At 55.6% G+C, this 25,057-nt stretch overlaps 10 protein-coding genes across 10 annotated transcripts; 5 read left to right on the top strand and 5 right to left on the bottom strand.

Annotated features, from left to right (window-relative positions):
* Positions 1-189: 189 nt before the first annotated feature.
* Positions 190-951, bottom strand: COL26b_009875 (uncharacterized protein; the record flags this gene model as incomplete). The annotated part of the gene is made up of 1 exon (XM_053182590.1): positions 190-951. The coding sequence occupies one exon, from the start codon at positions 949-951 to the stop codon at positions 190-192; it is 762 nt and encodes a 253-aa protein (XP_053033496.1).
* A 2,601-nt stretch (positions 952-3,552) lies between these two features.
* On the bottom strand, positions 3,553-3,954 carry COL26b_009874 (uncharacterized protein; the record flags this gene model as incomplete). Its single annotated transcript, XM_053182589.1, has 1 exon — positions 3,553-3,954. One exon carries the CDS (start codon positions 3,952-3,954, stop codon positions 3,553-3,555), a length of 402 nt encoding a protein of 133 aa, XP_053033495.1.
* Positions 3,955-4,200: 246 nt separating this feature from the next.
* COL26b_009873 (uncharacterized protein) lies at positions 4,201-6,072 on the bottom strand (the record flags this gene model as incomplete). Its single annotated transcript, XM_053182588.1, is given in 2 exon segments — positions 4,201-5,928; positions 5,947-6,072. The coding sequence occupies 2 exon segments, from the start codon at positions 6,070-6,072 to the stop codon at positions 4,201-4,203; spliced, it is 1,854 nt and encodes a 617-aa protein (XP_053033494.1).
* An 859-nt stretch (positions 6,073-6,931) lies between these two features.
* On the bottom strand, positions 6,932-7,333 carry COL26b_009872 (uncharacterized protein; the record flags this gene model as incomplete). The annotated part of the gene is made up of 1 exon (XM_053182587.1): positions 6,932-7,333. The coding sequence occupies one exon, from the start codon at positions 7,331-7,333 to the stop codon at positions 6,932-6,934; it is 402 nt and encodes a 133-aa protein (XP_053033493.1).
* Positions 7,334-8,221: 888 nt separating this feature from the next.
* Positions 8,222-9,288, top strand: COL26b_009871 (uncharacterized protein; the record flags this gene model as incomplete). The annotated part of the gene is made up of 2 exons (XM_053182586.1): positions 8,222-8,495; positions 8,555-9,288. The coding sequence occupies 2 exons, from the start codon at positions 8,222-8,224 to the stop codon at positions 9,286-9,288; spliced, it is 1,008 nt and encodes a 335-aa protein (XP_053033492.1).
* Positions 9,289-10,233: 945 nt separating this feature from the next.
* COL26b_009870 (uncharacterized protein) lies at positions 10,234-12,385 on the top strand (the record flags this gene model as incomplete). The annotated part of the gene is made up of 3 exons (XM_053182585.1): positions 10,234-10,695; positions 10,745-12,077; positions 12,126-12,385. The coding sequence occupies 3 exons, from the start codon at positions 10,234-10,236 to the stop codon at positions 12,383-12,385; spliced, it is 2,055 nt and encodes a 684-aa protein (XP_053033491.1).
* Positions 12,386-15,752: 3,367 nt separating this feature from the next.
* On the top strand, positions 15,753-16,787 carry COL26b_009869 (uncharacterized protein; the record flags this gene model as incomplete). Its single annotated transcript, XM_053182584.1, has 1 exon — positions 15,753-16,787. The coding sequence occupies one exon, from the start codon at positions 15,753-15,755 to the stop codon at positions 16,785-16,787; it is 1,035 nt and encodes a 344-aa protein (XP_053033490.1).
* A 1,020-nt stretch (positions 16,788-17,807) lies between these two features.
* On the top strand, positions 17,808-18,756 carry COL26b_009868 (uncharacterized protein; the record flags this gene model as incomplete). The annotated part of the gene is made up of 3 exons (XM_053182583.1): positions 17,808-18,110; positions 18,165-18,600; positions 18,650-18,756. The coding sequence occupies 3 exons, from the start codon at positions 17,808-17,810 to the stop codon at positions 18,754-18,756; spliced, it is 846 nt and encodes a 281-aa protein (XP_053033489.1).
* Positions 18,757-19,409: 653 nt separating this feature from the next.
* Positions 19,410-20,327, top strand: COL26b_009867 (uncharacterized protein; the record flags this gene model as incomplete). The annotated part of the gene is made up of 1 exon (XM_053182582.1): positions 19,410-20,327. The coding sequence occupies one exon, from the start codon at positions 19,410-19,412 to the stop codon at positions 20,325-20,327; it is 918 nt and encodes a 305-aa protein (XP_053033488.1).
* A 185-nt stretch (positions 20,328-20,512) lies between these two features.
* Positions 20,513-23,524, bottom strand: COL26b_009866 (uncharacterized protein; the record flags this gene model as incomplete). Its single annotated transcript, XM_053182581.1, has 7 exons — positions 20,513-20,824; positions 20,890-21,065; positions 21,122-21,555; positions 21,602-21,738; positions 21,792-21,871; positions 21,923-23,297; positions 23,345-23,524. The coding sequence occupies 7 exons, from the start codon at positions 23,522-23,524 to the stop codon at positions 20,513-20,515; spliced, it is 2,694 nt and encodes an 897-aa protein (XP_053033487.1).
* Positions 23,525-25,057: the final 1,533 nt, after the last annotated feature.

Below are 25,057 nucleotides of genomic sequence, written 5' to 3'. Positions count from 1 at the left end.
AAAGCACCTCCCGTGGGGTTTGAAAATGGGATCCGAGAGTGATGAATGAGTTTTCTTAAATTACAGTACATTTCCATGCTTGCAATAATGATGCCTATCGAACAAGTTGCCAGCTCAACCCAGTGGTTCAACAACGTCATCCTCCGCAATTTGATACCCTCCGTCAACCTGCGCTAATTCTTGCGACAATCAAACTCTCTCGAATGGCTCTCCAAATACCTTCTGCCACAAGTGCTTCCGTCCTTCATCAAATTCAATGCCAGACAACCTGTCTTTGAAAAGGAGAAATCTCCAGGTGGACTTGAATCTGTTCGAACCTTTCAGCTTCTGAACAGCGTCTCGGAGGTCACCGGTGCCTGGAAGCATTCTGAGGTACATGATGGCACTAACGTCCATCCCCACATCCAAGTCGGACTGGACTATGGCACGGTGACCTTCGACCGGGGTGCCAGGGTAGTCGATGTCCAAGAGCATGCAACAGGGCTTCATGATGTGTTTAACGAAAGCGGGTTCTCCTTGCTGGTCGCCGTTGCCGAATTCTGTGATCCTGTTCATGGCGGTCTCCGCTGATTGACCCATCTCTTGGATCAGGGCCGCAATGCTCGTCTTGGTGGGAGCCTCCTCAAAGGGGTCAATCGCGTTTTTGAAAGGGCGGAGGCAACGTGGAACGCCGCTATCACCTTCCAGATCGGCAAGAAGGCGATGCAAAAGACTTTTGTCCTTTTCGGTCAGAAGGTTGGCCTGCACAGCAGCGTCGGCGGCAACCATCTGATCAATGCTGATGTCAGAGTGCAAACCTCTGGCACACTTGATCTCCTCCTGCATACCTTCCCAGACCAAACCGCTGTCACCTAGACACACATTTGGGCTGATGAGTCCCTTGTTCTGGGCGACTCGGAACTGAACGACGAGCTTCTGTGAGAACTCCGCAATAGGCTCTTTTGGTATCATGGTCGACGGTGGCTGCTGGGTTTGTCCAGATGGTTCAGGTCCCGCTCCGCGAAGGGGTTGAGGTTGCGGCAGGACGCTATATTTGGGTGGATCGACATCAAACCAGGGCATTTGAACTGTAAGTTTTGGTGAAATCCAGAGTTGTGGACATTTGTCATCGCTGTAGCGCCTCAAGGCAGACATTTTCAAGTACTTTCGACCCTTGTATTTCTTGGTCACGGCACCGTCGGATAGAACATGGGAAGGCACCCATCTTTTGTGGGCAAGAATATTTCGCGTCACAAGCCCATGTCCTTTCATCTTGTTGTTTCGGTAGTCGGGAAGACCGAGTGTGTAGACGTCCGGAAGCATAAGGGAAGCCTTCGTTTCTTCGGATCTTGGTGCGATATGGCCGTAGTGATTTGGCATGGTCAGAAGAGATCCCTCGAATGAGGGAGGAACAATCTCCAACCAGTCTTCCTCTTGCAGATGTAAGTCACGGACAATTTGGAGAATTTTGCTCTGATTGATATCGGTCTTTGCAATGTAGAAGGCGTCTTCGTCGTGGTCCGCATCTGCCGCGTACAAGCTGTGTGTGTACCTGAAGATATGGACACAAGCTGCAGGACCATGTTCCTCGTGAAAACGAAAGAAATGGGGAGCGTAAAGAAGGAATACAGCAAGAGTTGGTCTTGGGACCGGCCTTCTACCTTCTCCATTGCTGTCCACTGTGCACCGTTCGGGTTGGTATCTTGGTGTCGACGCCAGACGACACCACACGATGGCCATTGATATAGCGAATGACAGATCCACCACGTCTCTGGCGTACTTGGCCAAGAAAGAAGCAACTTCGTTACCGAGAGCATCGGAAATTGACTTGCCGGCAATTTTGGGCATCATCATGCGAAAGCCCTGCCAGTTCTGAGGGCGGGTGTTTGGTAGCGAAGTATAGCTGGGACGCTCATTGTAATCATCGATTAAAACAGAACAGGCTCGTCCTTTTTCAACGTTGTCGGATTGCTGAAGTTTGTACTCCGAATATTCGGTCTGGGAGACGTCTCGAGTCCAAGTATTTGAGACGCCATACATGTGCTCCTTGAAAAACCTCATTTGCGGCCACGTCGCAAGGCGGAACCACAAAGGACCCTGCCTTCTTCGACCGTCCGAGTGCATATTCTGACTTGCTGAAAGAGTTGCTCGTGTCTCTGAATCTGCCACGGCAAAGAAATACTGGGCAAAACTCCGTGCCTTCAATACCGACGTAGTACGCGTGTGTAGTGTGACATGGCGAGTTTTGTGTTCCTTCAAGAGAAGCAACATATCGTCGGCACCCTCTGTTGAGAACCTGTAAAACCACGACCTCGTCTAGGTTGTGAAGAGCCTCAACCTTCTCGCCCTGTTGTCTGGCTGGCTGAACAGAGTACAATCGATTGTTATGCAGCCATTTTGATGTCGTGATCTGGACCTTGTTTGGCAAGTTGGAGGTGATTCGTCGGCGTTTGCGCCTTTCGGCATCAGCAGAGCTGCTTGCGCTTGTGTCGGCCATGCTTCAGGGTGATTGGGATTGATGTAAGAATGATGTGGTGGTGGCCCAGCAGAAGGGGAGACGGAGTGAGTCTGTTGTCAATTCATCAGCAAACAGATTGTCCAAGTGGAAAGCCTTTGTGACGCACCTTTTAAGGTCCTCAGATGAGGGGCAACTGATGCGGACGCGAGTCTCCGAGAATCATCCAAAGAGACGAAAAAGGCGTGAGGCGGGCGCGCGAGGACTCGCTTCACAGCAATTTTGTGCAGACAGAAGAAGCGTCGAGTACTGAAGCAGATCGGAAAGCTTTTTGCGGGACGCTGCAGAACGAATTCGAGATCCAAGATGAGACTCGAGCAAAATTCCTTCGACTCGGGATCTGTGGCGAGAAGGTGACGATGAGGTACTTGGCGAAGAGACGAACGGGGCCAAGTTGGGTGAAAAGGAAGGCGCAGCCGGTCTCTCAAGTGACGACTGCGTGCGGTGAAAGATGCCGGTCACAAAATTGGCGAGGAGCGAAAAAGTCAGGAGAGCTGGTGGAAGTTGAGATGGTGAGAGGGGCGGGCGAAAATTTCGAAGCCGAGGTGAGGTGGTGGTCGCCTGGTCTTTCTTGAGGGGCAGGAGCGAGGTAGGAGAGACAGTTCCAAGGCAGCAGCCTGGCTGACTGCAGAAGTAGAAAGAAGATGGCCCCGTCTTGTACGGTGACGCAAGCAAGAAAGAAAAATCGAGGCAGAGGTGTGTTGCGAAGTGTGAGACTCGAGGGTGAAATCAGGGAAGGTTGCCAGCTGAGAATGGTCGTGGGCAAGAAATTTGTCGAGGAAGCACGGGAAGGAGCAAAGGGCAGTCGTTGGGGACGGGAATTGGTTCATGTCTGCAGAACAATCGGCTTTCACGGAAAATGTTTGAAAAGCAGGGTTTCAAATACAACGATGCTAGCATTCAAACACAAGGGTATCTGTCTAAACACGAAGTTCTCGACCTCTTGTCCGCCAATCCTACATGCGTCAAGCTCACGATGTCGAGTCCCAAAGAAGCACATCTCAATCCTGCTGTCCCCTCTCTCAAACTAGAAGAAGTCCCCCAACCTGAAATCATCTTCATTCGTCTGCGTAGGGCTTCCCAAACACCTTTGTCCACCACTTCTCCCGCTCCTGGGAGGCGAAATCAATTCCCTTGAGTCGGTCCTGCAGTAGACAGAACCGCCAAATGTAGAGGGACGCTTTCGAATACTGCAGCTTCTCAGTAGCGTGGCCGAGTTGGACATGGTTGACTGGCGCACTTTCGTAGATCGCCCGTAGCTTGATGATTGCACATACGAGCGACTCATCGAGCTTGCCGAGCTCATCGATGGCGACGAACAGCGTCCCCGGCCACTTGAGACCGAGGAGCTCGTAACATGGCTTGAGGATCTGCTCCACGAAACCGTTCTCCTCTTGTTTTCCCCCTCTGCCGTACTCGTTGATCTTCTCTAGCTTCTCGTTGAGCGGCTTGAGGCCCATGTCGATGTGGTCGATCACGGTCTTCTTCGACAGGATCTCGTTATCCACGTCGATGTATCTGAAGATGCGAGATAGCGGATGTACATTTTTGTCGTCTGCCAAGTCTTCTTTGATCAGCCTCCGTAGGATCCGTCGGTCTTTGTCGCTGATGACACCCTCGACGGCAACGGCTTCGTGCGCCGGCCTTGGAAGGATGTTGAGATCGTCGAGTTCTTGCTCTTCGACACTGTCTCTGATAAGATGTATTCATCGCGCGTGGTCGGCGGCTGGGTTGTTCTCGCTCTGAGCAGCTGCTGGGTCTCGGTCGCCCTCTCCCTGATGTAGCTCCAGCCCGCCAGGTTGTGCGACCTGAGCCCCTCCGCCCTCCTCCTCTCTCTGCTCGACGGCATTGCTGCCATTCTCTATGTCTTCGGCGGGGTTGGCGTTGGACTTCTCGACCTGATCCTTTGGTTGCACATCATTCTTCGCGGCTTTCAGAAGCTCGTTGTTTAGATGTTCGACGTTCACGCAATCCTTCCAGGGACGTCTGATGGTGGACTTTGGCGCCGTCCAGAGATGCTCCAGCTCCCAATCATCTTTAGTCGGGTCAAGCGCAGCTTCAGGTAGATAAGGCGTAACGAACCCTACCCCAAGGTACACCACAAGACCTGACGGCGGGATGTCGGGCGAGACGTCCCGGTGCAGGTTTCGGTATGCCGAGACGGAAGTAACCCGGTCTGGGACCCAGTCCTGGTGAACGTGGACCCCTCGCGAGATCCACCGTTTACCGTGGTCTGCGTGTCCAGGAGGAAAACCGTGGCAGGACTCGTTGAGATAGTTCGGGAATCCCAAGGTGTGGATGTCGTCGAGTAGAAGGGCCGCAGTGGTCTCGTCGCTTTGGGGGACTCGAGGTCCATGAGAGGCTGGCATGGGTAGCAGGGAGCCGGGCCACGAAGGCGGAACGATCTCGATCCAGTCATCGTCTTGGAGAGCCATCTCCCAGACCAAAGTCTTCACCAGCTCTTCGTTGATGTCGTTCTTGTCGATGTCGAAAACCTCTTTCGTGAGCTTCCTATCCCGACTGTACATTTCATGCGCGTATCTGAAGATATGTATGTATGCAGGAAGTCGGTAATACTCGTGAAGACGGAAAAAGTGAGGCGCATACAAAATGAAGGACGCAAGAGACGGCACGGGCACCTTCTTCAACAGTCGTCGGTTTCGATCATAGCCCTGGTATGCTGCCAATTCTGCACCGTGATCCGGACCAGTAACTAAGCACGCCCAAACGATGCACATTGACACGGCCAAGTTCAGTGTGACGAAATCATATCCGTAACGTGCGAGAAAAGAAAAGACAACTTCGCCCAGTTGCTTAGGAACCTGCTTGCCGCCTATCTTTGGCATCATCATTCGAAAGTACGCCCAGCTCTCGGGCTTCATGTCTTCGATGAAAGCGTAGTCCAACAACAGGCTGTCATCGTTGAATGAAGTCGGACAGGGATGGCCTGCTTGGAATGCTTCGAGTTGCCTTTGATGGAATTGGTTGATCTGATAGGCCCTTCCTTTGCCCATCTTCTGATAATCGCCAGTGTCGGTCCTCTGTATGCCGGCGCAGTGTGCTTTCACTTCTGACAACGCTTGGTACCGGAGAAGACTCATCGGTGGGATGATTTGGAATGCCGTTTTCGTACCCCCGGCAATTTTGTAGTTGCCAGAGTGGAAAGTGTTGCTCATGTCTTGTCTGTGAGCCTTTTTTGAGTGAGGTTTGGCGCGCATGAAAACTGGCCCGATGCTGAAGCTGTCGATTCCTGTGTAGAAGCAGTTGCCTCTGAGTTTGTGCGACGAGTCGTATAGCACGCGAGCTCTGTTTGTCAGGGAAAGCGTGACGAAATCGTCCGCTTCGTTGAGTGCCCAGACTCGAAAGACGTGACCATCACCCCTTGGCGGCAAGCCCTCGTAAAAAGAATCATTGTATTTGTCGTCATACCAACACTGGGAGGCTAGGCTCACTTCCTCTGGCAGGTGGATGTTGGCGCGTTGCTCTTCGGGTACTTGCGACTCAGCCGAAGGGTTTGCGGGCACGCTCGGCGTTGCTCGTCTATTGCGCCTGCCACCACCTGGCGTAGCAGATGACATGTCGAAGGTTTGATGACTCGAGAGTAGGAAGAACTGCTTAGAGTTGGTCGCTGAGCGTTGACCTTACACGTCAGTTCATGCAGGATCGGAAAATGATTTGTGATACGCAATTCAGTAAGCTAATGGAGAAATCTGCTTCGACGTGAGAGGGAAGCAGCGAGCAAGTGGCTCATGATATGGTTGACAGGAAAAGAAGTAGGAACGGTGGACAAGCTTTGCGAATTCGAAGTCCAAAAATGTAGCCTCGTTGAGGTGCTGATGCAGAGTATCGAGAAATCGAGGCAAATACTCTTGGCGAAAAAGTTGCGACGGTGTTGTGTTCGACCTGCGAGGGTGGATCGCGCGACGTGAAGGAGGAGGGAAGCGAATGGGGCCAATGGGACGATGATCAAGGGAGAAACTGAGCGTCGTCAGAGGGAGAAGAAAGAGATCTTGGGCGCGGGGGAAAAATGAAGCAGAAAGGTGATTGTGAAGGAGAATAAGGGTGTGTTGGCGAACACACACCTCGACCTAAAATATTCAGAATATTCGGTGTGCAATGGGGGTAGATCGAAGGAGACCTCGAATCTCCCGGACAGAGGTGGTTCAATACCTTTATCTAATCAGAGAGAGACGAAGAAGGTGAGTAGCGAGCTCAGAATACCTTACTGAGGAAGGTAGGACCAAGGAGGCCATCGGTACGAAGACGGGGTGGTCGTCTTTCACAGATTAGCTCTGACATCTTCTTTTTAACCATACCAGAAGCTCTCTTGAATGAATAATCCGATTCAATTGATGGATATTCAACATACTGCAGCCACCCCAAACACCCACGACGTCACTGATGCCATCGCGAACACCATCACCACCCAACCCAACCTCAGAACTTGCACATCGCCCTCCAAACCGCAAACCCAGCACAAGCAATCCCACTGCCCAAGTGCACCCACCTCTTCCCCTGCAGCTCCTTCCCGCCCATGCTCCTTACAACCCACCAGTCCACCATGCCCACCAGCGCCGTCGTCGCCCACAGCATCGTCACCGCGTCCTCATTCCCGCTGCCCTCCTGGTACGTCTCGAGCAGGATAAACAACAGGCCCGTCGCGAGGTCGCGGCCGGCTTTCGCGTAGCTGAACGGCTCCGCCGGCTGGTCGGGGGACAGCGGCCGCGCGATGCCAAAGGCGTCGTAGACGGCGAGCGGCTTGACGAAGCCGAGGAGCCCGACGAACGTTAGCCCGGTGCCGAGGATGTAGTTTGGGAGCGGGGAGAAGGGGGAGATCATCGTGTTGGCTTTCTCTTTTTGTCGGTAAGTTCTGTGGTGATGGGTCTCTGGTTCAGTTTCAGACGTTTGGGAGGGCCGCTGGGCTTTCTAGCTCTGGGACTGGTTCTGGGAATAACTGAGAATAATTGGAAACACAGCTCCTGTTCACCATGATGAGAAAGAGGAGACATGCTTTAAGTACGCCATCATCCGAACCCTTGGGGTTAGAAAACGGTCACACGTCCGCGCCCGGGTTGCCCGCACGGCGGACTCGAGCTCTTACCTCAAGCATGTTTGATGCGGCACTCCGATGCGAGCGCGGGGATGAGGAGGTTCGAGCTTTGCTATCATACCTCAGCCAATATCATCAAGCGCTCCCAATACCATGCTCAACAACAGCTTGGAGCGTGAAGTTTGAGCAGGTTGCATCGGCTCAGACGAACGAGCGCCTAAAGCTTCCCCCATCTTCCACAGCTAAAAGACGCGCTGTGTTCGGGAACCGGCACTGTCGCCGTCATCCGAAGATTTACACTCAACCGCAAGTAAAAGCTTCATGCGGCAGCTCACCACTCACCAGCTTTGAATTACACATCTTGTCGAGGTCAAAATCGGCTGCAAATCAGGAGTTCTCATCCGCAGCACACCCCTGAGATCTTATCTTAGCTCTGCAGGCAGCACCCTTTAGCGGGCGAGCTAAACCGCAAAGAACCAGGATGCCGATCCTCCAAAACATACAACTTTCCCATCCCCCAAGTCGCCACCGCCGGATCCTTCTCGTGATGGCTTCTCCTTTTCGCGTCCCGCCAAGAGAGCAAATGTCGCTCGTCCCCTCGCTTCGTCGTCCGTAACCCCCGGCCATCGCCATTCATTCGTTAAAAGCCGGCGAGTCGCACGTTACCGCGAGAAAAAATGCTCGGCGTCGCGATCCTCGCCATCGCCGGCGTGGCCAGCGCAGCCAACGTCACTGTCCCCTCTACAATATCCGCGGGCGTCGAGACGCAAATCACAATCGGCTTCGACTCCTGGAAGCAGCCCTTCGTCTACGAGACGGCCCCCGACTCCGTGTGGAACGACCCTGTCGCCGTGTGCAGGAACCCCGCGGACGAGCAGGTCGGCTGCGGCCACGATGCGATTTACGAGCATTACCAGCTGTACCTCTACAACAACGAGTGGATGCAATTCTGTGAGTCGCGAGCGTTCGTACACCTACTATCCTTACCAGCTAACATTTGCTGTTCGCAGGCTACCTCAGCGACTTCATCCCCGTCGGAACCACGAACCCCAAGATCACGATCCCCAAAGACCTGGGGCCGAGCGAAAAGTACCAGATCATGATTGCAGAGTTCAACGGCTCGCGACCCGTGACAAACTTCTACGGCGTCAACACGTCCAACGCCTTCACCCTCAAAGACACGGACATCGACGCGTGGACGACGTGGGAGTACTACGGCGGCTACGTCAAGCCGTGGTCCTCCCTGCCTTGCTCGTCGTATGCCTGCTTCCGCACCTGCGGGCTCAAGTTCTCCGACGGCAAGGGCAACAAGCGAGCCGGCACCGCCGCCGCGCTCTACGACTGCTTCAACGAGTGCCCCGGCATCCGCGCGGATTGGAACGATCACGATAACCCGTGGGATTGGTATAAAGCGTTCGACGGGCACGATTGGTCGGGCGCGACGATGGCCGTGACGACGAGCACGCCGAGCGCGATCAGCACGTCGGGGTGGGGATACCAGACGGCGGATGTGCGGGAGACGACGTTGTACGGCACACCGACCGCCGGGCCGACGTATGCGATGCGGACGAGCGTGAGGGCCACAGCGACGACGACGGCGGCGGCTTCGAGGGGGAAGCGCAAGGCGCAGCCGGTTCAGGCCGGCGGAGGCATCTTCGGGACAGTAATCATTTGCTTGGGGCTCTTCGCTGTGGGGACATTGGTTGGGTGGATCTGGCCCGATGGATTGAGATCGTCTTGGTAGTCCGCCGCGTCTTCAGATATCCACCAGAAAGTAGTCAGCAAACTCTCGAATTAGCATCATACCTCTTGATAATAGCGTGCTGCGGTGCGGCGTCTGTCGGGGTCTTGCGATGAAGCTCAGAGACCGAGCGGATCTCATTAGCTAAGAGCTAGATAACACCGCCTGCACCCCGCACGACCTCAACGCATCAGCTGGCATCCCCAGGAACGCCCGGTCGCGCTTTGTTGCGGGGGCCGGATGAGACCGACGTGTCGTGGGCGGTAATTCTCGGCCCAGTGGACTGACAGGGAGCGAAAGGGAGCCATTGGTGTTTGTTGTGTTGACATGGAGTCGTTTTGGGGACTGCTGAGTGATGACAGACGAAAGCGTCTTGCAGGCAACAGACGGGACGCCGTCAGAACAAGATGGCAACCCTGAGTTGCTTAAAGCTCGTCTCTGCAGCCACGATTGATCTTGCACGACACCCGCTGCTTATCTGTCTTGTCTCCCTCCGTCTGCGGGCGACGGCCACCACCTGCAATGAGCCGATCCCAAGCGCCCTATGAAACCCGTCCCTGAACCGATTGCGGGGTTGGCCTGCCGCAGGGCGCGATGCTCCCTATCCAACCTGGGGAACAAGCTTAGGCCGGTGGCCGGTCTGTGAAATCATCCTAGTCGGAGCTATAAGTTGTCTTTGTCGCCCGTCACGAGGAACGTGAACCTAATTTGACTTCAGTCATCTCATCAAATCCAAAAGATATCTTGCTTCTCCTTTCTTGTGTCAACCTTCTTCAGTCAAGGCACGTCATCGCCATCACACCCTCCATCGAGCGGAGCTGGAGCCGGAGCCAACGTGCCCCCAACTCGCCAAGCCTGTTGAGGTGGTTGATAACACTCTCAAGTAACACCCACTGTGATTTGATACCCCGCCCTCCCCTCCTTCGTTGCCTATTGCCGCGCTTCACCATGCCCTTCAGACATTTGCCGGTGCCCATGGCACGCTGCCTGCGCGGCTTCGGGCCTGCAGGTGGGAGAGCAGGGGGAATAGCCCGGCTGAAGCACACGCTGGGTGCCGGCCCAGCCGTTGTCGGCCATGGTCGTCAACTTGCCGGTTTCTCATCCGCTGCCCCACTGAACCGAGGCGGGGGATCAACATCATCGGCCTTTGATACTCGTATAAGACCCGCGCCCCGGCCCGCCATCGAGGATGAGTTCAAGGCCACCATCGAGCAAGCCAGGAATCTTTCTTCACGATCGACCGAAATGTACACCGCGTCATTTGCATTTTTCGAGGCGTTATGGGACGCCGGCGTCACCCACTGCTTCGTGAACCTGGGTTCTGACCACCCCAGTATCATTGAAGCCATGGTTAAGGGTCAGAGGGAGAGGAAAGGCAACTTTCCCAGAATCATCACATGCCCCAATGAAGTAAATCTCCTTGTTCTTGCGTTGAAGCGGCTGTACTGACAATGGCCAGATGGTGGCCATGTCGATGGCTGACGGCTATGCCCGTCTCACTGGAAAGCCGCAATGTGTCATCGTCCACGTTGATGTTGGAACTCAGGGTCTCGGCGCTGCGGTGCACAACTCTTCGTGCGGTCGCGCGCCGGTCCTCGTGTTTGCCGGTCTGTCTCCGTTCACGCTGGAAGGCGAACTAAGAGGCAGCCGCACCGAGTACATCCACTGGATCCAAGACGTCCCGGATCAGAAGCAAATCGTGTCGCAGTACACCCGCTACTCGGGTGAGCTCAAGACAGGTACTAATGTCAAGCAAATGGTCAATCGCGCCTTGCAGTTTGCGAGGTCAGATCCTCAAGGCCCAGTTTACCTCTGTGGTGCCAGAGAAGTCATGGAGGCGGAGATTGAGCCGTACAGCATCAACCAGGATGAGTGGGATCCCGTCGAGCTTGGCGGGCTGCCCAAGAATGCCGTGAAGAAAATATCCGAGGCGCTGGCTGGCGCCAAGGAGCCCCTGATCATCACTGGCTACGGCGGAAGAAAGCACGAGTTCCCCGCTGCGCTTGTCGAGCTCGCCAATACCGTCAAGGGTTTGCGTGTTGTCGACACTGGCGGCAGTGACATGTGCTTCCCGGCTGACCATCCCGGTTGGCTGGGTCTTCGCTTCGGCATTGACGAGGCAGTCAAGACTGCTGATGTCATTGTTGTGCTCGACTGTGATGTGCCCTGGATCAACACGCTCTGCCACCCAACCAAGGAGGCCAAGGTCTTCCACATCGATGTCGACCCTTTGAAGCAGCAGATGCCTGTCTTTTACATCAAGGCCACATCGAGATACCGTGCCGATAGCCTGATGTCTGTGGAGCAGATCACCGCCCACCTCAGGTCCGAGTACGCAGCTCAAATTGAATCTGATGAGGCGAAGCAACTGGAAGCCAAGCGAAGCGAGTCGTACAAGGCTCTTCTGGCAAAGATTGAGGAGAAGACAAAGCCTCAATCGAATGGCGAGTTTGGCACCGGACATTTGTCCCGGACTCTGAGGAAGCTCTGCCCCGAGGACACCATCTGGGCCATCGAGGCTGTGACGAACACGATATTTGTTCACGACAACCTGCAACCAACGCTGCCTGGTTCGTGGATCAACTGCGGTGGCGGTGGCCTCGGATGGTCTGGTGGTGGCGCGCTTGGTATCAAGCTCGCCACAGATTATGAGAACGGCGGCAACAACAAGGGCAAGTTTGTGGTTCAGATTGTTGGAGATGGCACCTTCCTGTTCTCGGTGCCGGGCAGTGTGTACTGGATTGCGAAGCGGTACAACATCCCCATTTTGACCATCGTTTTGAACAACAAGGGTAAGTTTGAGACATTGTCGAGTTGATGATCCCGGCTAACATGAGTAGGATGGAACGCTCCCCGTCGTTCTCTGCTGCTGGTTCACCCTGACGGCGAGGGCTCCAGGGCTTCAAATGAGGAGATTAACATCTCGTTCGATCCCTCACCAGACTATGCAGGCATCGCCAAGGCGGCAGCAGGCGGTGATATCTTCACTGCGCGGGTGGACAACTCGGCAGATCTCGAGGGAGTGCTCCAGAAGGCGATCGACAACGTAAAGGGCGGACAATCAGCCGTTTTGGATATCAAGGTACAAACGGGATGCTGATATGACGAAAGCTAGAGCTGGTTGAGGCTCAAGTCACGGCGAGCCGCACGGTGTGTTGGGGTGCCATGGCCTGATGCGGTTGTTCAAGCGAGCCGAGGAAGATCTGATGACTCGCTGTGCCACACATGTTCATGTAGAAAGCGCAGTAGACGGAGACGTAGATGGATAGATGTAGGCAAAACCCGGCCGAGTAGAGTCACCGGATGTTGATAGGATGCGGTGCCATGTGTAATCGTGTAAGACAGTGCATGGGTGACCCTGGTCTCAAGCTGGTGCCGAGCGAATCGGCCTCGTACGCCGGTGGTTCGCCAGTGGTGCGGCAGCGCAGGCCGTCGTGTGTTTCTCTAGCTTCCACGGCGACGGGAAATTGATATTAGCGGCGCGCGGATATTACGAGGCGGGAAGGCGGCCTCTTTCGGCATGGCGAGCAAGAAACGGGCGTTTTTCTGTTGGACCATCTGGCGGCGTGGCTGAGTTTTTTCTTTGCCCGACAAGAGTACCTTACCCAGCGGGTAGATCTCGCCGAAGAGCCGGCAACGAGAGGCATGCGAGGTGGTGTCCTGGCTGACTCGATGATGTCGAGAGTGGAGATGGTTGACGGACGGCGCGGCGCATCGAAGTGGTGTGGTGAAGGGCGATAATCTGGCAACGGTTGGCGCCGTTGAAAGCATCGTGGGTAGGTGGTCCACGGCAGCAGTGGCATTTGAGTCTGTACTGGCGCGTGGACATGCAGAAAAGTAAAAATACACAAAATGGCGATGGGCAAACGGCAAGAACAAAGCAGCAAGGCTAGGACGGGTATTGGTTGGGATAGGCAGGATGGCTGGAGCTTCCTGCATCAAAAGTGGTCAGTTGACAATGAAAAAAAAAGGAAAGACCCTTAAACCCCACCATGGCGAGTGCAAGGCGGCAGGCGCACCCCTCCACCACCGGCTGACGATGACCTCTTGCCTGCTGCTTCGGTGCTTCCTCCAACGGAACGCGGCGGTGGGGGCATGCACTGGCCAGGAAGGAGTCTGTGCCACAAATTGGACCCCTGCTGCAAGTGCAACCACTAGATGGAAAGTCCGCTGAGGGGAAGGCGCAAACACTGAAGTGCACTACTGGGTAGACAGTAAGGTAGGTGGAGAGGGAAAAGGGCAGTTGCAATCGGCCCTTGAAGACCTCCAATCCTGGCTGCTCGTAAGGAGGAACCCCTCACAAGCAGGGCATGGCCGGTATTGTCTGCGCTTACAGGTAATAGGTGTACATTGGATTGGGCGTCAGCGCTGGCCCAAAGCTACGATTGCAGCCGCCTGCCCGAGGCGCGTGTGCAAACCAAAAGTGGATGGCAGGTGCATTGCAGTTGCCTTCCTTTGGTCCTTCCTGTCGCAACGTTCCGTAATTATTAGGTGTAAGTCATCCGAACATTGGTACCTAGGGAAGGAGAGGACCGAGGTGAGGGAAACCGCGGCCTAACTCGGAGGAGGGTCACCACGACCTCAGGAAAGAGTGAAGGGCAAGAGAGACTGGACCTGGGCCAGAACTTCCTCCAAAAAGAAGGAAGGCAAGAACACTGTGAAGGGTCCTGCCCCTCCGTGCCTTCCCACTCCTGCTTGACATCCAGTCAGTGGTGTCTGCCTGCAGTTCACAGTGTTGCGACTTGCAGCCCGCAGCCCCTCCGAGTCCAGGCCTCTCTCCACCTGGCTCCTCGCCTCTTCGAGTCCCGTGTCCACATCTAGCCCAGGACCCCTCACGGAGCAGTGAAGGCTCCTCTTACACGGAAATTTCTCCAAAAATCTGCCACGATATTAACCCTCCCCCTCTCCCGTCCCGTGTAATTGCGGCATTCTTCTACCACCTTTGACCGCCGGGAGTCCGGTGTCAGCCAACACCCGTCAAAGTCGCCGCTCGTTATCTGTACCTCCAGCACAGAAAACGCATTAATACACACAGCATATTGCCAGGTTCGCCACTCGGGAGCCGGCGCTGCGGTTCCTGCATATTCCCCTCAGCTGTTCGGCCAGTTCGAGACCTGCCTCCAACCCGTGGGACGGCCATCAACTGATTCCACCGAACCGCACGAATACGCACCGCCAATCCCTTTTCGACATCTCCTTTCCGTCCAACAAACCACCAGCCTCCTTTCAGGCGCGCTCCCGGTTGACTTGCCATCGTCGTCTGCCCGTACGACAATCCCGACGTCAACGCCGACTCCGATCCCGACTCCCCTGCATCGCGCTCCCGTCCGCCTCTCGCTTGCAACCTAGGCATCTCCAGTAACAGGAACACCAGTTTGCCGCGCCGGCCACGTCCGCTGCATCGTATTGCGCCAGCTGCACGCACATCAGGCAACGCCACTGGAGCTGCGCTGTTCTGCTCTAAGGTAGCCTCCAGTCCTTGCAGCTGCTGCCCCTCTGCATCCCTCGCCTCTATCTCACCAAGTCTCCAATCGCCTATCCGTTCCTCGTTCCCGAGCTGCGCGCTGCTGCCCATTCTTTGCCAACTATTACAGCACCTTGCAGCTGCCCGACTTGAGACGATCGCCGATCCCTCCACCTTGACGGGGATGCCGTGCCCTCTGCTGTTTCTTCGCCTGCTGCATGCCTGCAATTCCCCGCACTAGCTTCGAGATCAGCAGAAAGATTGCGCGCTGTCACTGCCAGCGCCGCCAGTAATTTGACCGACAAGGTCGAGACCACCACCACCACCAAACCACACACACCAGCAAACGACGTCGCCCCAGACAAGACAAGACAGCAACAGCACCAGATTGCCAGCCGAATCTCTTGCATCAGACACCCAGGCCGGACTGCATTCTCAGCCGCCAGACTTCGTCATACTATCCCACCGCCTCGAAATCCCCCCCCCCCCCCCCCCCTGGACTACAACAGCCCAGAGCATCATTGCCCTACCTCCGTCGCCTTTATCTTCCGCAAGCGAACGGCCACAAATCCATTTTTAATCGAACCACGACCAGCCGCCCAGGTCCAGCCGTTTCTTTCCCCCCCAGGAAAACTAATTAGCCTGTCCCAGAACGGCCCTGAGGGTACGCCTCCGATCAGCCCAGCCGAGGGTCACCTGCAACATCAACCGCGAATTCTCCCGACCCCCGCCAAGTCGACTAAGACCGAGGGACGACCGCGATTCTACGAGAACAGGACTCGAGACCATGATCTTTGTGGCAAACAGTCCCAGAAACCACGAACCACACAGCCCTCCTTGGGCTTGAACTTCGCGACATTTCCTCCCTTCAAAGAATCAGATGCTTGCTGTTGCTCGCGCAGAGTCCGCTGAGACCTCCTTCCCCCATACCCTTGCGACGTCATTAGCGCCTTCTTCAGGACCCTGGTGCCCTCCCGAGGAGCATCATTGAACCACGACAGGAATGACACCCAAGCCAGAGGACGGCGCTCCTCTGCAGCCCACCGAATCGAACTCGAGCGAGGTCCCCGAGCTACCGCCACCGCCCAACCCGTCGCTGGACCCGAGGCTGAGCATTACCGATGCCGAAAGCCCCCCCAACGCACCCGAGAATGACGACGTCTTCAAACTGTCACCGCGAGCGGCCATGAGGCTCCTTAGCGGTGGCATCGAGGCTCTTGTTCGCATCACGGGCGATATCCCACCCACACCTCCGCCAACGAGTCCGACGCTACCTAACATGCGGGGAATGACGGCCGAGAAGGAGCTGATACGAACCAACTCGGAGAAGAACCTGGCGAGGATGCGCCAAGAAGCCGAGGCGGCCATGGCTGCTGCTCAATCGTCCCCTCGACGTCCGACGTTGTCTTCGCACACAAGTGGCTCCAGCGGGTCAGTCTCGCAGTTGATAGACGGCGTCCATCTTAGGCAGACGCAGACGCCGACACCGCCGCCGCCATCGAGACCTCCCGAACCGTATATTATTATCGGCGAAAACTCGCAGCCAATCAATCTTCAGCACAGCGCTATCACGCGCAAGTTTTACTCCAAGAAGCCGCCGCCGATCAGTATCGAGGAGTACCTCACGCGCATTCACAGGTTCTGCCCCATGAGCACAGCCGTATACCTTGCAACGAGCTTGTACATCCACCGTCTGGCAGTCGAGGAACGCACAATTCCTGTGACAAGACGAAATGCCCACAGACTGGTGCTGGCCGGGTTAAGAGTGGCAATGAAGGCGCTGGAGGACCTCAGCTACCCGCACAGTAAGATGGCCAAAGTTGGTGGTGTCAGCGAATTGGAGTTGGCAAGACTGGAGATCAGCTTCTGCTTCCTCGCAAACTTCGAGCTGGTGGCGCGAGAGGACACATTGAAGAAGCACTGGGAGGTGCTCAAGACGGAGCAACCGATCAAGATCCTGCAACCGACGCCGACTCTGTCGCTGAACCGCAAACCCAGAGACAAGACGTTCGCTGGAAAAGAAAATGAATGGAAGTGAGGTGACAAGTAATAGGGGCGAAGACCCCGTTGTTTTAGCAGCGAATTTGTGGCATTTCCAAGGCATGAGAGCATGATCAAATTGCATTGCGGCGGTGTACTCTGGTTACGATACATGCCACCCATTTTCTGGCACTTGCCTTGGGTTGGGCGACTTCCGCCAAGCATTAATGGGCGGGTTCATCTGCTAGAAATGCATCTATCTCGTGAATCCATGATACCCGGCGTCGGTGTTGGAGAGTCACGAACGTGGTTTCAATCTGCCGCTTAGAATTTGTCTCGGGGAAGGAATTAATTACCTTGTGATTATGAGACATTGGTCCTTTGTTTACCTCTTCGAGTATAGTTTTCATCCAAACATTCCACGTTACTTGGCCTTGCAGAGAGCTAAGATGCGATGACATGTGCGCCTTGAGAGGAAACAGCGATATCAGATTAGAAGGTAGCTCGCCTTATCGATAAAGTTGTGTCCCTCGCCTTATCCGCAGGGTCTTATCGAGTCAATTGTTCATCTTGGCAGGGGCGCCTGGTGTTGTCACTGGTTCAATTGCCTGTGGCGGTCAAGGTTGCCAGTGGAAACGATCGGACCCACTCTTTCGCGTGGCCTCAGTCGCCAATTCATCTGGTCTGTGCATGAGGTTCCTTAGCGGAGGGGGAAGCTGCAGTTCAGGCCGTGCAGGCGCAGCTTCCTTGGCCGAAGCTTCAGTGCAGCAGCAGCAGCAGCAGCTTGCCCCAAACCGAAACCTGGAACAGCACTCGGCGGGCTTGTGTGTTTTCTTTCGGCCGATTTGCGACCTTCAACTTTCCATCACCCGTTTCCGGCCCACCGACATCTCGAACTTGACGTTTCCCACGCTCCTTTTCGCATTTCCTTTGCTCGCTCGTTTTAGCGACTGTATAAGCGACAAATCGACCAACCTTTGACTCGACGATCCTCATTCGAGAGAACGGCCGCATCGAATCATCCGATCAAACAAAACCTACACCACCCGAACACACCGCGCGATCGCGAACCGCGGCAATGGCTGACGACTTCAACGACGTCGAGGTCGTCGAGGAGGCCTCCACCAACCCCGGCGCCGATGTCGAGATGGCCGAGGGCACTGAGGCCGGCGACAACGCCCAGGAACTTCCCTTCGCCGAGGGCGGCGAGAGCGACCCCGTCGAGCCGCGCACCACCTTCGCCAGCTACCTTGCCAGCCCTGTCGTGACCATTCTCGTCGGTTCGAGCGAGACCGAGGCCATCCTCACGGCTCACCAGGCCCTTCTCGTCCAGAGCCCGTTCTTCAAGGAGGCATGCGCGCAATTCAGCGACGACGGCAGCGTGAGTGTATTCGAACGCGCCGCCTTGACTCCTTACTGACATGACACGCCATAGCCACGACAGGTTGAGCTTGTCGGCGAGGAGCTCGACTCCGTCGGCTGCTTCCTCGAGTATCTCTACACCGGCGAGTACTTCCCCCGCAAGGTCGCCGGCTCGCGCACCCTGGAACCCGACCCATCAACACCCGATGTCGACTCCGACGGCACCCAACTGTTGAAGCACGCGCGCGTCTACACTCTGGCGGAGAAGTTTGGCATGCCCGGCCTACGCTCGCTCGCCAGCTCCAAGATTCACTGCGTCAACTCCACCGCCAAGGGCGAGATTGCCTACGCCCGCTATGTCTACGCCTACACCAGCAAGGACGACACCACCATCCGCGCCCCCGTCGCAAGCTTCTGGGCTACGCGCTCGCACACCCTCCGCGCCGAGGCCGAGGAGGAGTTCCGCTCTCTCTGCTTGGAGTACCCCCAGTTCGGATACGACGTGCTCAGTATGTCTTTCCCGCAAGTTGTGACCGGATTGCTGCTAACACTTCACAGCTCGCGTCCTCGACGAGAAGCTCAAGCGGGAGCGCAACGAGAAGCTTCACCCTTCTTCCTCAACGCCAGGAAGCACTCGCAAGCGTGCGCGCCACAGCCAGATCTAAAAGGTGTTTGCAATCGGCGATTGAGGGGTTCAATGCATGGTATTCGCGACTCTGGATGGGGAATTTTCCAGCGACACATTTTGGGCGTTTGTTGACACTGCTGCCATACCCGCGTTTGTTTTGATGGAGCAAACATGCGAATATCCAATAACAGAACTCGCGTGCTTTTGACCTTTTCAAGGCAGTGTACTGTATAATACTTGCCGTTTGGGAACAAAAGATGGTGATTGGGACAGCGTTGGGCCGTTTGGCTGCGATTTTGCTGGGGGAGCATTGTGCACCTGTACACTACATAACTGCGAAGTAATTCATCAATCACAAGAGAGCGTTTCCTTCTGTCTGTCACCCAGGAGCTTACCTCGGAATGCACCGTCAACACGAAATGCGGAGTCGGATGGCAGGGAACCCTTGGCGCCCTTGGCACAACCTCCAACCAGCCGGCCCGCGGATAGATTCTCCGCACATTCGGAGGAGGATGCTCCATTGATCTATCTGAAGCGCGCGCGGGATGTCGGCACAATGTCCAATGTGAACATGGCCTGCCGAGCAGGATATTTGAATCTAACGGTCCCCTCATTCTCAATGACGTGGGGTTTGCCCACCGTTCTGGGGACTGCTCGCTGGGCCAATTGCTCATACTCACTTACACCACCATGACCGGCCTCATCACCAAACTCCTCGGCCTCTCCGCCTACACAGGCCTAGTCGCAATCACCCTCCCACACCTCCAAACGCTCAACCTGTCATCACCATCCCTCAAAGTCCTCACCGACGTCCTCCCCTTCCTCCAAACCGCCTCAAACTCCTCAACACCCGCCTCCGAGCCCTTCCAGTGCCTTTCGCAAAACTACACCACCCAGATCGTCTCCCTCGACCCCCTCGTAATCTACATCCACAACTTCCTCTCCGAGTCCGACATCCCCGCCCTCCTCGCCGCCGGCGAACCCGCCTTCAAGCCCTCGTTCGTCTACAAGGACGGCCGGCGCCAGGGCACGCCCGACCGCACGTCCTCCTCCGCCGGGCTGCCGCTCGACGACGCGGCGGTGCAGTGCGTGCTCGCGCGCGCGGAGCGCTTCATGGGGACGACGCTCGCGCCGGGGAGGGACGAGATGGGCCCGCCGCAGCTGGTGCGGTATACCGCGGGGCAGCGGTTCAACGTGCACCACGACTGGTACGACACGTTCCAGCCGGACCGCACCAGCGGGAGAGAAAGGCGGTGGAACCGGGTCGCGAGCTTCTTTGCGATTTTGGAGGATGAGTGCGTGGGCGGGGAGACGTGGTTTCCGAAGGTTGAGGCGGTGGCGCCGCAGGATAAGGCGAAGGATGGACCGTGGAGGAGGTTTGAGAAGGGCGGGCTGGCGTTTAAGCCGGTCAGGGGGAATGCGGTATTTTGGGTGAATTTGCATGCGAATGGGACGGGGGACGAGAGGGTTGTGCATGCGGGCTTGCCGTTGGCGGAGGGGCTGAAGACGGCGATGAATATTTGGCCAAAGAGGTATATCGGGCCGGAGGCGTGGGGGGTGAGGAAGAAGGAGGTTGTTGTGGATGAGGCGGAGACTGATCCGGTTTGAAAAGGAGTTCATGAATGTGTGTGTTAGTCGTGGTAGTGAGTACGATTCAGTAAGCATTGTTATGGTTGCTGCTACGATCTACACTATCTTCAAATAGTCATATCATTAAGACCTGTACAAAGGATAGTTAGTCAAAGTGACAGAGTACAGGCAGTCTCATTACTATACCCGATATTGTACTACTATCAGGCCTTGTTCTTGTCCACAATGATCTTGGGCGACACCCGAATCTGCCAATCACTGACATTGTGATAATCCCCATAGGTCCTCAACGCCCTCGACAAGATCTTGTACTCACCGCTCTCGACCGTGCCGCCGTGGGAGTAGTTCCCGCTCGGCCACCACGCGCTGGACGGCAGACGCGGGTACTGCTGCACGGGGGCGTCAAAGTACGCGTCCGAGATGAGGTTGTAGTGCTGCAGGGAGCCGATGTACTTGTTCTGGCCCGGGACAAAGGGGTAGGCCCAGTCGCTGGGCTCCCAGGTCGGGCCGACGAGCTGTTTTGGGGTTGAGTTAGTTCAAGCGCTGGTGCAGAAGGCGAAAAGGAGGGTGTGGAGCGTACGTCAAAGGAGAACTCGCGCGTGGGCCAGAGAATTTCAAAGTCGATGGTGAAGGTGTCCTCGATTGTCATCTTGAAGGTGTCGTTCTCCTTGACGAGGACGAAGTCTGGGGTTTGGACGACGGGGTCGATCCAGCCGTCGGCCCAGATGTTGCTGCCGTAGACGCTGCCTTTGATACCTGCGAGATGGATGTTAGTCGTGTTCAAGAAGGAAGGACAATTAAGGGCAGCGTACCGGCATATGTAACGCGGAGAGCTTCATCGTTGGAGCCGATGATGTTGATCCAGCCGCCGTAGACAGGGAAGAGACTGGCATCGATTCCGGCGGGCTCGACGAAAGTCACCGTGAATGTGCCAGTTGCACCCGCAGCGACCTCAAGGGTTGACGTGGAGAACGTGACCGTGGCGAGCTCCTCTTCCTTGAACGAGTACGGCACCGGGGGGAAGGCAACAACAGGATCGCCGTCGGGCTTGGTGGTGACTGTGGACCCCGCCTGGTGAGCAATGTGGTACGTGACGGTCTCGTTGCCACTGTTATGAATGGTGACCTCGTGGGTTCCTTGGAAGTGGTCGGTGTCGTTGAGGTTGAGGACCGCGGGGGTGATGGAGGTCTTGTACGTGATCACCTTGAAAGCGTCGACTAGGCCTGCGCCCTGCATCGGGATGGGTCTGAATTCGTTAGCTTCGTTGAGGATTCACAGAGGGGAGAACTTACGCGAGGGAACCACTTCCATCGTGGTGAGCCACCGGGTTTCCGCTTGACGTGATCAGGTGGTGGGCAGTGTTGCCCGCATCGGCAATGCTGGCTCGTCCACCGTTGGCGGAGAAGTACAGAGCTGCGACACCGGCGATCTGTTGATAATAATTAGGCAACATACTGACATCCTGACGAGACAATGACTCACGTAGGGGGTCGCCATGCTCGTTCCAGAGAGAACAGCCCATCCACCTTCGGAGGTGAGGTAAGTAGACAGGATAGATCCACCTGGCCAACATTAGTCAGGTATACATGATGGCATGCTTAGGGAAGACTTACCTGGCGCAGAGATCTCAGGTTTCAAACGTCCATCTACCGTCAAACCCCACGAAGAGAAGAAGTCAATAGCACCGGCGATGGACTCGGAGTTCACTCCGGGAATACCGACGGCCTGGCCTCCATTGGCGACAAACTCAAGATCGACCTTGCGGCCGAGTTCCTGCTGCTTGACGAGCCACTGTCCATCTTCGTAGCTGATGAGGCCGAACCCAAGGGGTTGCTCTTCGGGATTGTAGACCCCGCGGTTGGGGATTTCCCACGGGGCATTCTCGAAGTTGTAGTAGAACACCCACTTGACGCTCGTGCCGAAGAGGTTGGAGTCGAGGACCTGCCAGCACTCGCAGATACAAGTGCTTCGGGGAAGAATGAGGACGCTGTCAGAAGAAACATCCGGGAACTCCCAAACGTCGCAGGAGTCAAGACCAGTGTAGTTTTGATCAAGGAAGTGGGCAGGGAAGCTTCCGTTGCGGGACCATTGAGCGGTGTCGGAGCTGACGTAAAGAATCTCACGGGTCTCGTTGCCACTGGAGCGAGCGGTGACCTTGAATGCAGCAGTCTGAGTGTGCTCAACACTGCCGACGGCAGTGACACCGAAGCCATTGGCGGCGCTACTTGTGTAGAAAGGACCCATCTCGCCACTGTTGCCGGCAGCGACTGTGACAAACGTCCCCTTGGCCTGAATGTTCGACGCCACGACCGCAAGAATGTTTTCAGGAAACCCGTCGTTCGAGCCCAGAGAAGCAGAGATAATATCAGCGCCATCCTCGTGAGCCTTGATGAAGCCCTGGGCAATAACATCCTCCATACTGCTTCCACCGCATCCGAAAACCTTGTAGATCCTCAGTCTGGCATCCGGCGCGACTCCGGGCAGATCTTCATGCGAGCTCGCCACGATACCAGCGACGTGAGTGCCATGACCAGCGCAGTCCATCGGGTCGTCATCAGGCATGTACTCTCCACCGATCTCATAGTCGTCACCGACCAGGTCGTACCCGCCCTCGACCTTGAATCCGGCACCGAAGCCGCCGCCGAGGTTGGGGTGGTTGTAGTCGATGCCCGTGTCGATGATGGCTACGACGACACCCTCGCCGGAGTGGCCCAGCTTGTGGACCTTGTCGACTCCGGTCAGCACGTGAGGGTCCCATTTGGCCTCGGGCTCGGACATGATGTCCGATGCGTTAGGCTTCAGTGCGTAGACGGCGGAGACGGGCCATAGTTTCTCGACCTCAGGGAGCTCCTCAATCTGCTGGAGGGACGTGGCAGTGTGGTTGAGCAGTTCGAATGAGGCGCCGTGGAAGATCTCCGAGGTGAAATTCAGGGCGGGTTTGGCGGTGTTATTGGTGAGTTGGAGACTCTCGAAGAAGCCCTCGGTGTCCTGTACTCATCAGCCATGAAGGCTATGCGTGGCATTGTGACACTTACAGGAGTCCCGTCCCGCTTCCTAAACTTCGCGGAACCGGATGACGAGAACTGAACCGCGAATCGTCGACTTGGGGGTGAGAAGGGCTTCTTCTCACCCAAAGCCACGGCAGGCACATCGGCCGCGAGGGCTGTGGTGCTCAGGAGGAGCGAGACCACCAGGGAACCGAAAGTCCAACCCATATTAAATCAACCGTAGGAAGCTTGACCTAAGAGTCAGACGGACGTGAAGTGACTTCTCCTGTCTCAAGCTCTTGCGTTGGTGCACGGTGGCAGGTCAACATATATGCCATGCTCGCAGCATCTCGGCGCTTGACGGCCGACGCATCGGCGAGTGACAAATGCGAGAGCATGCAAGTCCCTAGTCGTGGAAGCTGTATATTGAATATCTGCAGGCAAGAAGGTATCCCACTGAAGAATGGTGTTATCTTGGCTCGTTGTAACCCTCAATCGGGAAGGTCGAGGCAGAAGGTCGCCGGCCAAGTCTTGGCAGGAACATGCTTGCTAGTTGCTCGTCCAAGACCTTTTCAGAGGAAGCACCTTGCGACCGATCACGCTGGAAATTCATGTAATGGATTCCAGAGTCTCCGTTTCCGTCAAAACATGCCTCCTGGTCGCCCGCGCCAGCTGAACCAAGGTCAAGAATAATCAGACGATCTGATAAGATGGCTTTGACTTGTAATATTGTCGCACACTTGCCTGGTGGACCCTGATCGGGCTAGAAAGAAAGTTAATGTTGAATAAACGCGCGAATTAGGCGCCGAGATCGCAGAGCATGGTGGGCTCAGCTCCATTGTTGGCCGGGATCATTGGGAATACGATGTGGGGGACGACCGACGGCCAATAGGCTCCCTTCCTGCTCATGCGCCGTCGCCCGCGTAGATTAAATTCATATCCGACTTGCATGGCGAAAGATGTCGGAGCGAGACCCTTCGTCGGCTGGGCTTCGGCTCGCCGGACACTCGTGGTTGATGAATAACGGTTGACAAAGACATTTCAGGTCTTGCCTCGACAAAAGGATCTCCTCACTCAATTGCTTTGTTGAACTCAGCAGAACATTGAACACAACACCATCATTGTACAATTCACAGCCATCTTTATTGAATCTGGGTTATGTAGGCCAAAGAGAAATCACAATGGGATTGTCTGGGAGTTGTCTGGAGACCGCGTCTCAATAAGATTGTTCCTTAACAACGTCAGAAAGTTTCTTTTATGGCGTAAAGTGTTAGACGAACAACTTCAATAAGATGAATAAGATGAAATTCAAGCAACTTCCGCCTCTGGTACTTAACTTTCCATGGGCGACATTGATCCATTCCCATCCATCCCATCACCCTCACAATCATCAGGACAACTATTCCCACAACAACGACAAGCTCGAAAGAACCATCAATACTACCAAAGACGCTTCAAAGTCAGCCCCGGAGGGACACTAAAATCACTTGCTACACGAGCACTAGCGAGCCAAGCAGCTCTCATCATATCACACGAAAAGTCTTCACAAAAAGCTGAGTAATCTTACAACTGACATCACAATGGCTCCCAGAAGGACAAGCCCGCCTGCTGCGTCTACTCACCATATGAAGACCCGTTCGCAACGGAGAAGGGAGCAAGCTGAAGCTGAAGCTGCAGCAAAGGCAGCGGCAGAGGCGGCAGCTGAGGCTGCGAAGCAAGAAGAAGACAATGATGATGATGATGATGACGATGAGGAGGAAG

Source organism: Colletotrichum chrysophilum (assembly GCF_026319265.1).
Source record: "Colletotrichum chrysophilum strain AFK26 chromosome Unknown scaffold_99, whole genome shotgun sequence".
NCBI lineage: Eukaryota > Fungi > Ascomycota > Sordariomycetes > Glomerellales > Glomerellaceae > Colletotrichum > Colletotrichum chrysophilum.
This window is presented reverse-complemented; position numbering and strand designations above follow the sequence as displayed.